This window comes from Arabidopsis thaliana, chromosome 2, assembly GCF_000001735.4.
Source record: "Arabidopsis thaliana chromosome 2, partial sequence".
NCBI lineage: Eukaryota > Viridiplantae > Streptophyta > Magnoliopsida > Brassicales > Brassicaceae > Arabidopsis > Arabidopsis thaliana.
This window is the reverse complement of record NC_003071.7, coordinates 10,032,952-10,047,164: the sequence shown is the minus strand read 5'-3', so window position 1 is coordinate 10,047,164 and position 14,213 is coordinate 10,032,952. Positions and strand designations below refer to the sequence as shown.

The following is a 14,213-nucleotide window of genomic DNA, read 5'->3' as shown; positions in this document are numbered from 1 at the left end:
TACTCCGATTTTACGTTTGTATTGCGTAAAATTAAAAATAAAGAAAAAGTAAAGAAATCTTTTGTATCATTTTGAAAATCTGTCAAATACGATAAAAACACCGATCATTCAATTGGAGAAGACACAAACTTTACCAAATAAAAAAGGAAAGCAACATTTTAATTGTTGGCATCAAATATATACTTCATCAAAAATGAAATTCTACTTCTTTATATGAGATAAGACTTCTATTATGTTGTGTCATTGTGAACATGGCTTCAACTCGTGAGCCATGAGTAAATTAATAAATCTTAATATTATAACTTAAGAAAGATTCCCTACATTTATGGCGTCGTCCTCTTTCAATCTTGGTTTGAATTTTCTGATGTTTAAAGTTTTCTTTTAACAGGGCTTTCAATTCTTCAGTTGGTGTCTGGGATTTTTCTTTTGTTTGCCAGCTTTTACTTCATTTTCGTGGACATTTGTATTTATCTTTGGTTCCACAACCAGTTTAATTAATAAATTTCAAATGACACAACCAAAAAAATTCCTACATTTCTATTACAGATTAACAGGTGTCCTATAACCTTTTTATTTTCCTTTTCATGTGTTGTTTCTAGAAAACAAAATCCAGATTATTATAATTCTTGATATCACAAAAATGTAGAGGAAAGGGACCATTTCTAAGGAAAAGTAATTTTAAAATCCCTTTATCTATGTGTTGTGTCGTGTGTCGGTGAAGAGTAAGAAGTCGAGAGACAAAGTTAAAAGTAGAGAAGAAAATGAGTGAGGAGGAGAGGAAGCAACACGTCGTTCTAGTACATGGTGCTTGCCATGGCGCCTGGTGCTGGTACAAGGTTAAGCCGCAGCTCGAGGCTTCTGGCCACCGCGTAACCGCCGTAGATCTAGCTGCCTCCGGTATAGACATGACCAGGTCAATCACAGATATATCCACATGCGAACAATACTCAGAGCCATTGATGCAGCTAATGACCTCACTACCAGATGATGAGAAGGTTGTGCTTGTTGGTCATAGCTTAGGAGGTTTGAGTTTAGCTATGGCCATGGATATGTTTCCGACCAAAATCTCTGTTTCTGTCTTTGTGACTGCTATGATGCCAGACACCAAACACTCACCATCCTTCGTATGGGATAAGGTATTTTGATCTTATCTTAAATCAATGTCTATACCATATATATATACATATATGAACATATAAGGTATATTGTATATCTGAACAGTGAACAACACTAGTCCATGACTATAAATATGAAAAGAGTTGTAGAATATAATTTAGATAATTCTTAGTTATGTTTAGAATATACTTTTGATTACTACTTCATTTCTTATGAGCATATAGATGAAAAAAAAAAATAGTCTCAAGCATATGATACATTAAAGATTTCCATCTTTGGACTCTTTATTATTTGTATTATATATGCTCCAAGATTAATTGTAAGTTGGTCAAATGAATTTGCTAGATTTAAGCAAATTAGTTGGGTCATCTTTGTTTTTCAGATGGCACTTGAATCACTAACGCTAGGATACCAATTTTTAGAAGCTATGGCTTCTTATTCCCAACATAATGAGGGGTTCATTTTGATGATTTTAGGTAAATTTAGGATTTTTAATGGTTTATTATGAAATCTTTTCAAATCCCATTTTAAAGCAAGGGATTTAGATTTGTCTTTTTTTTTTTAAGAGATTGGTATGCAAGTTTAAACAAAAAAAGCTACTAAAATCCCTTTAGAATAATTAAGAATCCAATACTTGAAGTGTTTTCAATAATAACGGATTTTAAAAAATAATATTTCAAATGCTTGATTGAATACACTTCCGCAAGACAACATCCCCTTTTAGTGGTTACCTTAGACCAACTCCAGCAGTAGTTTCTTAGTAGAAACTCATACAATTAACAAAAAAAAGAATTGAAAAGTTAATGAGAGAGAATCTCTAAAATTCATAATATTAGGATCGTTTCTATTACTCGTATACCTTGGTTTTTTGGTTTTTTAGATGTAAAAGTAAAATATTAATACTTTTTGTTTTTTAGAAACTACAAAAATTCTATACGCTGGAGTTGCTCTTACTTACATAACTGTTAAAAACTTTCAGAAAATGAAAATAAAACTACCTAATCTTATCCAACAAGTCATAGTTCTAACTGTTATTGACTTTACATGAAAACTTATAGCTTACATAATATTTTTGAATCTAACACCAAGTAATTCGGATATTTGACTGAAATCTAACAGCTAAGAAAAGAAACTTCACGAGAGGAATGGTTAGACACCGTGTTTACGAGCGAGAAACCTGATTTTCCTAGCGAGTTTTGGATTTTTGGACCAGAATTCATGGCCAAGAACTTGTATCAGTTGTCTCCAGTCCAAGTAAGACTCTTAGCTTCATAAGAACCTCTTTTTTTCAAGCACAAATAAGATTGTACTAGTAATCTATGTCAATCTTTTGTTGATTTTTGTTACGGTGAACTAGGATCTTGAATTGGCGAAAATGTTGGTGAGGGCAAACCCATTGATTAAGAAAGATATGGCAGAGAGAAGAAGCTTCAGTGAGGAAGGATACGGATCCGTTACACGTATATTTATTGTATGCGGAAAGGATCTTGTGTCACCCGAAGATTACCAGCGATCGATGATCAGCAACTTTCCCCCAAAAGAAGTAATGGAGATCAAAGACGCAGATCATATGCCAATGTTCTCCAAGCCTCAACAACTATGTGCTCTTCTCTTGGAGATTGCAAATAAATATGCCTAAATAAATCTGAAATATCATCATCACTGCATATCAATTACAAATTCAGTGTCCACCACAATAATAAGCCATATGAGAATACATAATGTATGAGAACTAAGCAAATGATAATATTCACAAGAATGGTTTTATGAATAATGATTCGTGAGCTAGATAACTATATTATTACCTGAAAATTATGTTTTATGGTTTCTCCATTGATTTAAACTTATAGGATACAGATTTATACACCATATTTCATGATAATCTCTATCAAAATAATGAATTTATAAGCAATCGAGTAAATACAAATATAGGCGCCGAATGGAGATGTACGGTACAACTGCGAATTTTTTTAAGTCATAAGTAATTTTTAAAAAATGTTATCTCTATTTTTAGTTACGAGTAATTGTTTTAATATTATATCAAAAATTAATATTATTGTCCAACTAGTGTGATTTGACCTGGTACATGACACGGAACAAACATCTAACACAACTTGTCAAGTTGTATATCACTGTAACATCAGCTTTAATTAGAAAGATACTTTTATTTTGCATTTTAATAAGTGTAAAGTTTCTTATCCGCAGAGCCAAAATGTCGCTTTTAAAAAGAAAAATTCCAAAGTTATTTCTTTATGCAAGAAAAAATTCGAAATTTTAATTATCACGTAAAATCATAAAAGAATCTCAAAGGAAAGCGACAATTTTGGAAAATTCAACGATAAGCTTTATAATTTTTCTACTTATGAGTGGATGTGTGAAGAGTAGGGAAAAAGTACGAAAGGAAAATATGAGTGAGGAGAAGAGGAAGCAACACTTCGTGCTAGTACATGGTGCGTGCCACGGCGCATGGTGCTGGTACAAGGTTAAGCCTCTTCTCGAGGCTTTGGGCCATCGTGTAACCGCCTTAGACCTAGCTGCTTCCGGTATAGACACAACCAGGTCAATCACTGACATTTCTACATGTGAACAATATTCTGAGCCATTGATGCAGCTAATGACTTCATTGCCGAATGATGAGAAGGTTGTACTCGTTGGTCATAGCTTTGGAGGTTTGAGTTTAGCCTTAGCCATGGATAAGTTTCCCGATAAAATCTCTGTCTCTGTCTTCGTGACTGCATTCATGCCCGACACCAAACACTCACCATCGTTCGTCGAGGAAAAGGTATATATCTCTTTTTAAAGCAGCCAAATTTTGTGTTCTGTTCTTAAATCCACCACCTGGAAGTCTTGACGGTCAAAACAACGTGGTCGTCCATTTTTAGCCAAAACCGTTACAAGATTGTAGCCAAAATGATTACAAAAATTGATCAACATAACGGTTCCTTTTGGTCTATATGTCCGATTGTTCAGTCTAGTCGGACAAAATCGAGATTTCCATTTCGCAGTCTTTTATAACTTGTGGCTTATATACTATAACCAATTAACCATAGATCATGTGTTAGACAATCTAATGTCCAAGTAGTGTCACTTTCGTGGTGATGAGTTAGTAATTTGTTTTAACATGTTTCATTTTCATGGTTGTTACTTCGTTAGAATTTTTAAAGGTAGTTAATTGTAATAAACGTGAAAATAAATATGATTTTTTCGTAATTACTATGAAAAAGTTTGCAAGCAGCATGACACCAGAAGGATGGATGGGCTCTGAGCTCGAGACATATGGTTCAGATAATTCCGGCTTGTCTGTGTTCTTCAGCACCGACTTCATGAAGCACCGTCTCTACCAACTTTCTCCTGTGGAGGTAATTTAAATTTATCATCATTTTTAACAAAACAAAAAAAGACTAATCATTTTCATGATAAATCGATGATTATCTTTATTTAGGATCTTGAGCTTGGATTGCTTCTAAAGAGGCCTAGTTCATTGTTTATTAATGAATTATCGAAGATGGAGAACTTTTCTGAGAAAGGGTATGGATCTGTTCCTCGAGCTTACATTGTGTGCAAAGAGGACAACATTATCTCGGAAGACCATCAACGATGGATGATCCATAATTATCCGGCGAATTTAGTGATTGAGATGGAAGAGACTGATCATATGCCAATGTTTTGCAAACCTCAACTACTAAGTGACCATCTATTGGCAATCGCTGACAATTTCTGTTAAATAATATTTTGATGAAAATGTATTTGGAGTGGATACAATCAAACGTGTTCTAAAATGGATCTTCATAAAGGTTCAAACTTATTTCTTAGTTCTTACTATGGTTGAAATGAGAAACCTAAGTCAATCTAGTGTTTGTTTAGAAGGACTAGAAACAGTCAATATACAAAGAGTGTGGGGGAAAGTAATCCTCGAGATATATAACTTTACGTTGAACTAAGATGTTGAAAGCAAAGAAGAAAGAAAACAATGGAGAAAAATAACAAGGAACGGTTTGTGCTCGTACATGGGCTGTGCCACGGGGAGTGGTGTTGGTACAATGTGAAGATGCATTTGGAGGCTATAGGTCACTGTGTGACCGCGGTGGATCTAGCTGCATCAGGTATAAATATGACTAGAGTTGAAGAGATTCAGACTCTTAAAGATTACTGCTAACCTTTGCTTAAGTTTCTGAGCTCTTTTGTGTAAGTGCGGATGATGTAATAATAAAGAGTATAAAGTAAACGAGACAAGAAATTTGTTCACGAAGCCTGGTTTTTTCTAGTCCACGGGACCATATCCAGATTTTACTAGAACAAGAAAGCAAATACAACCTATTCGCAAATGCGTAAATCAAACAAACCTCTTGATTCACTGCTCCGTTCAATAACATGAAACCTTAATGATAAATCTCTACCTGTACTAAACCTAGATTTCATAAAGATAACCTCACCTTGAGCTAAATTCCCCATGAGCCTAGACTTCACTTCTCCATGTCTTGGAGCAACCGCCACACACGAACTTCACACCAACAAACCCAACGATCACCAAAACGCCCCAATACTTACGTCAACACCAACACATAAATCAGCTTAATCACACAAGCACCAAACACCGAAACTATGTCACACACTATCACACACAATCTCTCATGTCGAATCTCTTTGGGATATTTATCCTCCTCAAATCCACATTCTCATAAGGTCACGTCCCCCTTATATAACAAACATAAACTTACACTCCAATCACACATAAGACATATTTAACACATTCCATAAGAAAAAAAGTTTTCTTTTTGCCAATTTTCTTTTCTCTTCGTGCAAACTTCCATATAGCTTATAAGATTCATTTTGTTTTCAGACAATAATATTTTTTTTTTGACTTAACACACGCTCTTAAATCAAAGTATTCGAGCTCCTCATCATCAGTTATGCATCTCAGCTTCCAGAATCACTTATCTTGTACTATTTCGACGACTAGTACATAATACCGAAATAATTTCATCTTCATCTTTGCTCGGATAAACGATAAGGTACTCTTATTGCTCATAGCATGGGAGGAATATCCGCTGTTCTCGCTACTAACATATTCCTTTGTAAGATTGCTGCTATTGGTTTCTTGACAGCTCTCATGACCGAGACAAAAAAACTCATTTTACTACGAATGATTCTGATATCTAACACAAGTTGTATCACCATAAAAGTCGGATACAACAATAAGCTTTATAATCTCTTTACTTATGTGTTATGCGTGGATCGGTGGATGTGTGAAGAATAGAAAATAGGTACCGAAAGGGACTATAGAACATGCACATAGTTGATACTCTATGAGTATCATTATCAATTTTTAGTATTAATTTTAATGTTTATTTATTGTCTGCGATTTTTTATGATACTGGTAATAAATCTGTTTCTAGCGGTAAGACCGATATTGGTATTATTAAAAAAAAAATTATTTGCAAAATCGAAAAATAAATATATAAAACATAACATTACAAAATTACTGCAAAATTATGTCGCATAATCACGAAGAGCCTGCAAAATTACTCATTCGCAAAAAATATAATTAGTTAGCTAAAACAGTAGAAGACTATCGAAAAGTAGAATGATTTATTTTTTTATTTTTTTTGCTTTCAGGAAATTTCGACGAATTATGAGCCTCCACATCACCTGATAGTGGGTATCCAAAGAATCACTGCAATGATACTGGATCAGAGCTAAATGTATTATTTAATCTATTAAAAAATTATTTATTGCTCTTGATACTCTAAATATATCACCTATGTACATGGTCTTAGACTTATAATCTCTTTATTTATGTGTCATGTGTGGATGTGTGCAGATTAGGGAAAAAAGTACGAAAAAGAATAAGCTTTATAATCTCTTTACTTATGTGTTATGTGTGGATCTGTGATGAAGAGTAGGAAAAAAAGTACGAAAAGGAGATAAACTTTATAATCTCTTTATTTATGTGTTATGTGTAGATGATGAAGAGTAGGAAAAAAATATGAAAAGGAGATAAACTTTATAATCTCTTTATTTATATGTTACTAGAAGTTGTCCACGCGATGCGTGGATTTTATATACGGTTTTAGTTTTGAATATAGAATAATATTTATATTAAATTATATATAAAACTTATTTATAATTGTTAATATATCGATCAAAATAATTAATAATAGTAACTTTTATGTTTACAAATTATGATGTTTTTTACAAAGACATTTTAGTTGATTAAAAGTTTGCATTCAATTTGTTTTTATATTTTTTTGTGAAAACAGTATGTTTTACTATATATTAAAAAATAAACATAAATTATTCAGTTTTTTTTTTGGTGAAAATGCAAATGCATGTATTACCAATTGTTTTGCAATTCAAAACAATAGATGAACCTTTTACACATTTAAAAATTTAAAGCTTATGATTTAAGATAACTTTCAATGAAAAACCCTCCAACTCGACTAAAGATCTCAGATGTCAGTTCAAAAAAAATAAGTCATATAAAATTTGTTAAATGTATTGAAAGACGTTAATTTCTATATATAATTTATTAAAAAATTGTTAATATATGGCTCAAAAATAATTTAAATTTTCAATTTTGATGTTTACCAATTGTTATCGCACAAATATAGAGTTATTTATTTTTAACTTCAAATGATGGAAAAATATGTCTCTAAGTTAAATGTTATAACCTTTGATAAATTGAAACCATAATTTATATATATAATTAATTTAAGATTATATAACAATTGTTATTATTTATATGTGATGTAATGGCAACAATAATAGCTATACTTTAGGTAACCTTTAAAAATGAAACCAAAAAATTAGGAATCATGTATATATAAAAGTAAGGTTTCACTCTTTCCTTATTGGTCCACTTGGCAATATAAGTTTTTTTTTTAATTCTTAATAAATAATAAATAACATATTTAACACACAGTTTAATATAAAACTGAAATCATAAAAATATGTATCAATTATATTCATCCACTCTACTTTATTCAACACACAATAAATTAAAAATTAACTCCCACAATTTATTTACAAAACTGAAATCATAAATATATATAAATTAATTATATTTCTCCACACCATTTTATTCAACACACAATAAATTAAAAATTAACTCCCACAATTTATTTACAAAACTGAAATCATAAATATATATAAATTAATTATATTTCTCCACACCATTTTTTTCAACACACAATAAATTAAAAATTAACTCCCACAATTTATTTTCATTCTCTCATTTCCTAATCCCCTTTCACAGTATCTCAAATATTGTTTTGTTTTGTTTTAAGTTTTTTCTTTGTTGTTGTTATGAGTTTAAAAAATATTATTGTAAAAGCTAAATTCTAAATTTTAATTTTAGATTATGAACCTTACACTGTTATTTTTTTTTGTTTAAATAAATTTTTAAAACAATTTAAGAAAATATAAACTTGGAGAAGATAAATCTTAAATCATTTCAATATGTCACTCCTATAAAAGAATCTATTTTTTTTTTGCTTCAATATAATTTTCTAATGTGTATTATAGACATAGATTTTTGTAATTTGTATGAGTGAACTAATGTTGATCATGTTTTCTTCAGAAACTAAGAATTGAGCTTCATTATATTAAAAATCAGAAAACAATTTAAGTTTTGTTTTAGAGAGCATATAAGTCAACAAAATTTGGTAACTATTTATAGCAAAAATTAATTCAAAATATTTAATTTGGAAAGACAAATAAATAGTTATATAATTATTGTGGTCATACCTGTTATTATCGCTCCATCATTTTTTGAGACTAACTAAAACACTTGCCTGAATTTTTGTATTTTATGAATGATCAAAACTTTGATTCTTTCTTTCTCTTGTAATTGACTCTACTATCCATAGTATGCTAACTTTTTCTTTCATATCCATTTAAATGGTTTAAAGTGCATTTGATGCCTACAAAAAAAAAACTAACAAAAATATATAAGTAAGACTCAATATAACTAATTTAGAAACTTTAAACAATGTAAAATCATTTACAAAAACTTACAAAGAAAAACAAAATCTGAAAGCTATTATGAATCCAAACTTTAAATGAAGGAGACAAATTGATAAGGTTGAGACTCTTGCCTGTTTTGCTTCCTCTTTCATATTCATTTATGGTTTAAAGTGCATTTGATGTCTACTTCCAAAAAAAAAAAAAAAAAAAAATTTCTCGATTTACATTTAGAACAAAACAAAAACATGTAAGTAAGACTCAATATAACCATTTTAGAAACATTAAACAATATGAAATCATTCACAAAAACTAAAAGAAAAAGATAAAAAAAAACTGAAAGGTAATATGAGTCCAAACGTTAAATGAAAGAGACAAATTGATAAGGTTAGGACTCTTGCCGTAAACGTTGGTGATACCGTAAATGTTGGTGATACAGCAAACCATCTTTCATTTTTCTTTCAGTAATTGAATAACTTCAATTGTCAAAGGAAACAAAAGCACTTGTAAATATGTGTGTGTTGTGTCTGTGTAAATATTTGCTATTTATATTAGAAAAGTAGATTGTTAGGGTATAACTAATAAAGGTTAATAATTATAGAAGAACGTTTATAACATGAACGTTACATGAGTAACAAACTAATAATTTCTTTTTTTTTAAAACATTACATGAGACACTGAGTATTCAATCTCATTGAGCCACTAATGACCTTAATGAGGTTTAACTGCATGGTGTTTAATCCTAATTTTCTTTCTCTCGTTGTTTTTAACCGTTATCAAAACTATGGTCATTTGAGTCTTTTTTAATCAGGTGAGCTTTACATCTACTCATTTATTTTTTATTAAATCATATTTTTAAAAGCATATGTAGTATTTAAATATTGATAAGTGATACATCATAAAATATATACTATAATTACTATTCTTTTATCATTGTTTTGAATAAATCACTTACAAAATAAAATGTTTTGGAACTATTATGTATGAGTTTATATCAACAAATTATTTTTTAATTTACTTTATCATACATTTATTTTGTAAAAATAAGATATGATATGTTTATTAATATATACATGCATAAATAACATATAAAAAGAAAAACTGTTAAAATATGAGCAAATGTAAGATATCAAATTTTAACAGCTTTTAAAAAAAATTAATCATATAAGATCGAAACAAAATTATTTTAATTAATTATTGTTTAAAAGAACTAAAAATGGAAAAAAATCTTATAAAATTGGAGAATTATTTGTAGTTGTGAACTATTAATGTGCAGTCTAAAACATAATATCATGTCAAAATTTAAAAGATTTGATTTTGTAATTAGTTAAGAGAGTTGCAATTATGATAGAAAAAAAATCATTTCAAAATTGTAGTTTAATATGTAGTATTTTTATAGTTTAATGACTATTTTCTAAATAAATGTTATATTTATTAATAAATTATTTTAGTCAAACTACAATTAATGATAAGTACACATGTCATCAAAATAGAGTGCCAAATGTCGTATTGGTAGGCAAAGTTAGAAAAAACCTTCTCTTATTATATAAGAAGATATATGTAGTTGATGAAGAGTAGAAAAAAGTAAGAGAAAGGAATATGATAGATTGATAAGAGTAAAAAATACAAAAGTGTTTAGGAAGAATTATAATAGACTCTCGTAAGATTAATGTCACATAATACATCGATATATATAAAGAAAAAGACTAAACCTAATTTACTCAATGTAAACATTTATGTGTTATGTGTGGATGATGAAGAGTAGGAAAAAAATAAGAAAAGGGAATATGATAAATTGATAATAGTATGAAACACAAAGTGTTTGAAAAATATTATAATAGACTCTCGTATAATTAATATCACATAATACACCGATATATATAAGAAAAAGACTGAACCTAATTTCCTCAATAAAGATAAACTTAAATGTAAATAATACTATTTTACGTGTTACTACCGTAAATCTAGTCATTGTGCTCTGTCTTTTTTGTTATAAAGGAATGAGAGAAGAAACGGAGAGAGATTGTAGAGTCGGACAATGACCACGTGGCTTAATTGTTTGGATACGTGTTTGATAATCTAAATCAGAAGAGTAAGAAAAATGTATGAAAACGGGATAAGCTTTATAATCTCTTTACTTATATGTGGATGTGTGAAGAGTGAGGAGATGATGAAGCAACATTTCGTGCTAGTACATGGTTCGTGCCTCGGCGCGTGGTGCTGGTACAAGGTGAAGCCGCTGCTCGAGGCTTCGGGCCATCGTGTAACCGCCTTAGACCTAGCTGCTTGTGGTATAGACACAAGGTCGATCACTGACATTTCCACATGCGAACAATATTCTGAGCCGTTGATTCAGCTAATGACTTCATTGCCGAATGATGAGAAGGTTGTGCTCGTGGGTCATAGCTATGGAGGTTTGACTTTAGCCATAGCCATGGATAAGTTTCCCGACAAAATCTCTGTCTCTGTCTTCGTAACTTCTTTCATGCCCGACACCAAAAACTCACCATCGTTCGTCCTGGAAAAGGTATACCTCGTTTTTAAGCGACCAAATTTTGTTCAAAAATTGATCAACATAACAATTCCTTTTGGTCTATACGTCCGATTAGTCAGTCCAATCGTTCCATTAAATCGAGATTTTATTTTGTAGCCTTTAATATTTGTGGTGTATATGCTATTATCATAGGTCATGTGTTAGATAATCTAAATTAGTCCGTCTGTGGTGGTGTATACAACGAGTTTTGGTTACATCTAAATTAGTAAAGTCAAAGTAGTGTCACTTTAGTGGTAATTAGAGTTTTACCACCATATCATCCTAAGATTCAACTTTGTTCTTAGAGATTAAATTGTAGTGTTTCGGACATGTTTCATATTCATGGTTGTCACTAGGGAGATTACTACCGTATGGTTATCTACTTGTATATTTAACTGTATTGAGCTTGGAAAATAAGTATGAATGTGTTTTTCTTTTCCTAATGTAAAAGTTTGCAAGCACCATGACACCAGAAGATTGGATGGGCTCTGAGCTCGAGCCGTATGTGGTCTTCAGCGCTGAGTTCACGAAGCACCGTATCCTCCAACTTTCTCCTATTGAAGTAATTTATATATAATCATCATTATAACAAAAAAAAAGGAAGTAATCATCATTATGATGATGACATATATATAGTACTCATGAATATGTTAATCTTGATTTAGGATCTTGAGCTTAGATTGCTTCTAAAGAGGCCTGGTTCATTATTTCTTAATGATTTATCGAGGATGAAGAACTTTTCTGAAAAAGGGTATGGATCTGTTCCTCGAGCTTACATTGTGAGCAAAGATGACCACACCATCTCGGAAGAATATCAACGATGGATGATCGATAACTATCCGCCGAATTTAGTGATAGAGATGGAAGGGACGGATCATTTGCCATTGTTTTGCAAACCTCAACTACTAAGTGACCATCTATTGGCAATCGCCGACAAATTCTCTTAAATAATATTTTGATGAAAATGTATTTGGAGCTGCAATCAATCTCTTCTAAAGAGGCCTGGTTCATTGTCTCTTAATGATACATCAAGTGTGTGTTCTAAAATTGATATTTCTAAAGGTTCAGAATTTATTACTTACTTTGGTTGAAATGAGAAATCTAACAGTCAATGTAGTGTTTGTTTCGAGAATGACCAGAAACTAACAGTCAATATAGAAAGAGTATGAGGAAAGTGACCATCGATATATATATATATATAAGTGCTGAACCAAGATATTGAGAGTATAGAAGAAAGAAAACAATGGAGAAGAACAACAAGAAGCGGTTTGTCCTCGTCCATGGGCTGTGCCACGGCGCTTGGTGTTGGTACAAGGTGAAAACGCATCTGGAGGCTGTAGGTCACTGTGTGACCGCGGTGGATCTAGCTGCATCCGGTATAAATATGACTAGATTGGAAGAGATTCAGACTTTGAAGGATTACTGCAAACCTTTGCTTGAGTTACTGAACTCACTTGGCTCGGATGACGATAAGGTGATTCTTGTTGCGCATAGTATGGGAGGAATACCTGCTGCTCTCGCTTCTGACATATTCCCTAGTAAGATTGCTACTATTGTTTTCTTGACAGCTTTTATGCCCGACACAAGAAACCTACCTGCTTATGTTTACCAAAAGGTACATCATCATACATTCTAATATGGTTTTGAGGTATGACTTCTTCCAAGTGGTTCTAATATTTTACTAAAATCCGCAGCTAATCAGAAGCGTTCCACAAGAAGGATGGTTGGACACCGTGTTTGGAACGTATGGGAAACATGAATGTCCTCTAGAGTTTGCTCTTTTTGGACCAAAGTTCATGGCCAAGAATTTGTATCAACTCTCTCCGGTCCAAGTAAGACTCCACGCCTAATAAAAACAAAAATGGGATTGCTTGTAATCAATCCTTTATTGATTGTTGTTGTGACGGGTTAGGATCTTGAATTGGCGAAAATGTTGGTGAGAGTAAACCCCATCATTACAAATAATCTGGCAGGGACAAGAAGCTTTAGTGAGGAAGGGTACGGTACCGTTACACGTATATATATTGTATGTGGAGAGGACATGGCGGTACCCGAGGATTACCAGTGGTGGATGATCAAGAACTTTCCGCCAAAAGAAGTAATGGAGATCAAATGTGCAGATCATATGGCAATGTTCTCCAAGCCTCACAAACTATGTGCTCTTCTCGTGGAGATTGCATGTAAATATGCCTAAATAATCTTAAGATCTTCACTACAGTTACAAAGTTTATAGCTTCAACTAGAATTATAAGTAAATAATCATACTCATTAAAAATTATTTCATGATTCTGTCTTATAAACACTATTTTCAGAAAAGAGCAAGAAATCAAAAATGTGAGAGAAAAAATTGTAACTCCTAAACTTCTTTGAAAAATGGATAAAACTCTCACGTTGAAGATGAAACCAATAAATCAAGAGCATACGAATGGAAAGTAAAAAAAAAAAATATATATATATATATATATATATTCTGAAGCAGTAAAAGATATATAAATTTTCATTTTAGCTGTCTTTGCTATTTTTGGTAAAAAAAAATACTTTGCGAATTAGGCCCATAAAACGTAGATCATACGTTGACAATCTAACGTGTATGTGATTACAA

General features: G+C 31.4%; 4 protein-coding genes and 1 long non-coding RNA gene across 9 annotated transcripts; 4 read left to right on the top strand and 1 right to left on the bottom strand.

Moving 5' to 3' along the window:
- The first annotated feature begins 182 nt into the window (after positions 1-182).
- Positions 183-2,986, top strand: MES3 (methyl esterase 3). 2 transcript variants are annotated; one of them, NM_127925.3, is made up of 3 exons: positions 183-1,136; positions 2,236-2,370; positions 2,474-2,986. In NM_127925.3, the coding sequence occupies exons 1-3, from the start codon at positions 762-764 to the stop codon at positions 2,753-2,755; spliced, it is 792 nt and encodes a 263-aa protein (NP_179942.1). In that variant the 5' UTR covers positions 183-761; the 3' UTR covers positions 2,756-2,986. The 2 variants fall into 2 exon arrangements, with proteins under 2 accessions (NP_179942.1, NP_001324667.1); NM_001335858.1 differs by lacking the exon at positions 2,236-2,370 and having other exon boundaries at positions 633-1,136.
- Positions 2,987-3,324: 338 nt separating this feature from the next.
- ACL (acetone-cyanohydrin lyase) lies at positions 3,325-5,345 on the top strand. Of its 3 annotated transcripts, none has more exons than NM_001335856.1 (3): positions 3,325-3,898; positions 4,341-4,475; positions 4,559-5,345. In NM_001335856.1, the coding sequence occupies exons 1-3, from the start codon at positions 3,479-3,481 to the stop codon at positions 4,838-4,840; spliced, it is 837 nt and encodes a 278-aa protein (NP_001323663.1). In that variant the 5' UTR covers positions 3,325-3,478; the 3' UTR covers positions 4,841-5,345. The 3 variants fall into 3 exon arrangements, with proteins under 3 accessions (NP_001323663.1, NP_001323664.1, NP_179941.1); NM_127924.3 differs by having other exon boundaries at positions 3,492-3,898; positions 4,559-5,154; NM_001335857.1 differs by having other exon boundaries at positions 3,402-3,898; positions 4,341-5,085.
- Positions 5,346-5,531: 186 nt separating this feature from the next.
- Positions 5,532-5,807, bottom strand: AT2G07925. Its single transcript, NR_140249.1, has 2 exons — positions 5,664-5,807; positions 5,532-5,614 (listed from the first exon to the last, which is right to left on the bottom strand). It is a non-coding gene; the product is annotated as an other RNA (long non-coding RNA).
- A 5,309-nt stretch (positions 5,808-11,116) lies between these two features.
- Positions 11,117-12,681, top strand: MES8 (methyl esterase 8). The gene is made up of 3 exons (NM_127923.2): positions 11,117-11,605; positions 12,063-12,173; positions 12,277-12,681. Exons 1-3 carry the CDS (start codon positions 11,180-11,182, stop codon positions 12,556-12,558), a joined length of 819 nt encoding a protein of 272 aa, NP_179940.1. The 5' UTR covers positions 11,117-11,179; the 3' UTR covers positions 12,559-12,681.
- Positions 12,682-12,837: 156 nt separating this feature from the next.
- On the top strand, positions 12,838-14,122 carry MES4 (methyl esterase 4). 2 transcript variants are annotated; one of them, NM_001202655.1, is made up of 3 exons: positions 12,838-13,226; positions 13,306-13,443; positions 13,585-14,122. In NM_001202655.1, the coding sequence occupies exons 1-3, from the start codon at positions 12,855-12,857 to the stop codon at positions 13,684-13,686; spliced, it is 612 nt and encodes a 203-aa protein (NP_001189584.1). In that variant the 5' UTR covers positions 12,838-12,854; the 3' UTR covers positions 13,687-14,122. The 2 variants fall into 2 exon arrangements, with proteins under 2 accessions (NP_001189584.1, NP_179939.1); NM_127922.3 differs by having other exon boundaries at positions 13,524-14,122.
- Positions 14,123-14,213: the final 91 nt, after the last annotated feature.

Coding starts and splice junctions, on each gene's coding strand:
- MES8 (NM_127923.2), top strand. CDS start 11,180: ATGTATGAAAACGGGATAAGCTTTATAATCTCTTTACTTATATGTGGA. Junction 11,606..12,062: donor CATCGTTCGTCCTGGAAAAG/GTATACCTCGTT, acceptor CTAATGTAAAAG/TTTGCAAGCACCATGACACC. Junction 12,174..12,276: donor TCCAACTTTCTCCTATTGAA/GTAATTTATATA, acceptor ATCTTGATTTAG/GATCTTGAGCTTAGATTGCT.
- MES3 (NM_127925.3), top strand. CDS start 762: ATGAGTGAGGAGGAGAGGAAGCAACACGTCGTTCTAGTACATGGTGCT. Junction 1,137..2,235: donor CATCCTTCGTATGGGATAAG/GTATTTTGATCT, acceptor GAAATCTAACAG/CTAAGAAAAGAAACTTCACG. Junction 2,371..2,473: donor ATCAGTTGTCTCCAGTCCAA/GTAAGACTCTTA, acceptor ACGGTGAACTAG/GATCTTGAATTGGCGAAAAT.
- MES4 (NM_127922.3), top strand. CDS start 12,855: ATGGAGAAGAACAACAAGAAGCGGTTTGTCCTCGTCCATGGGCTGTGC. Junction 13,227..13,305: donor CTGCTTATGTTTACCAAAAG/GTACATCATCAT, acceptor TAAAATCCGCAG/CTAATCAGAAGCGTTCCACA. Junction 13,444..13,523: donor ATCAACTCTCTCCGGTCCAA/GTAAGACTCCAC, acceptor GTGACGGGTTAG/GATCTTGAATTGGCGAAAAT.
- ACL (NM_001335856.1), top strand. CDS start 3,479: ATGAGTGGATGTGTGAAGAGTAGGGAAAAAGTACGAAAGGAAAATATG. Junction 3,899..4,340: donor CATCGTTCGTCGAGGAAAAG/GTATATATCTCT, acceptor ACTATGAAAAAG/TTTGCAAGCAGCATGACACC. Junction 4,476..4,558: donor ACCAACTTTCTCCTGTGGAG/GTAATTTAAATT, acceptor ATCTTTATTTAG/GATCTTGAGCTTGGATTGCT.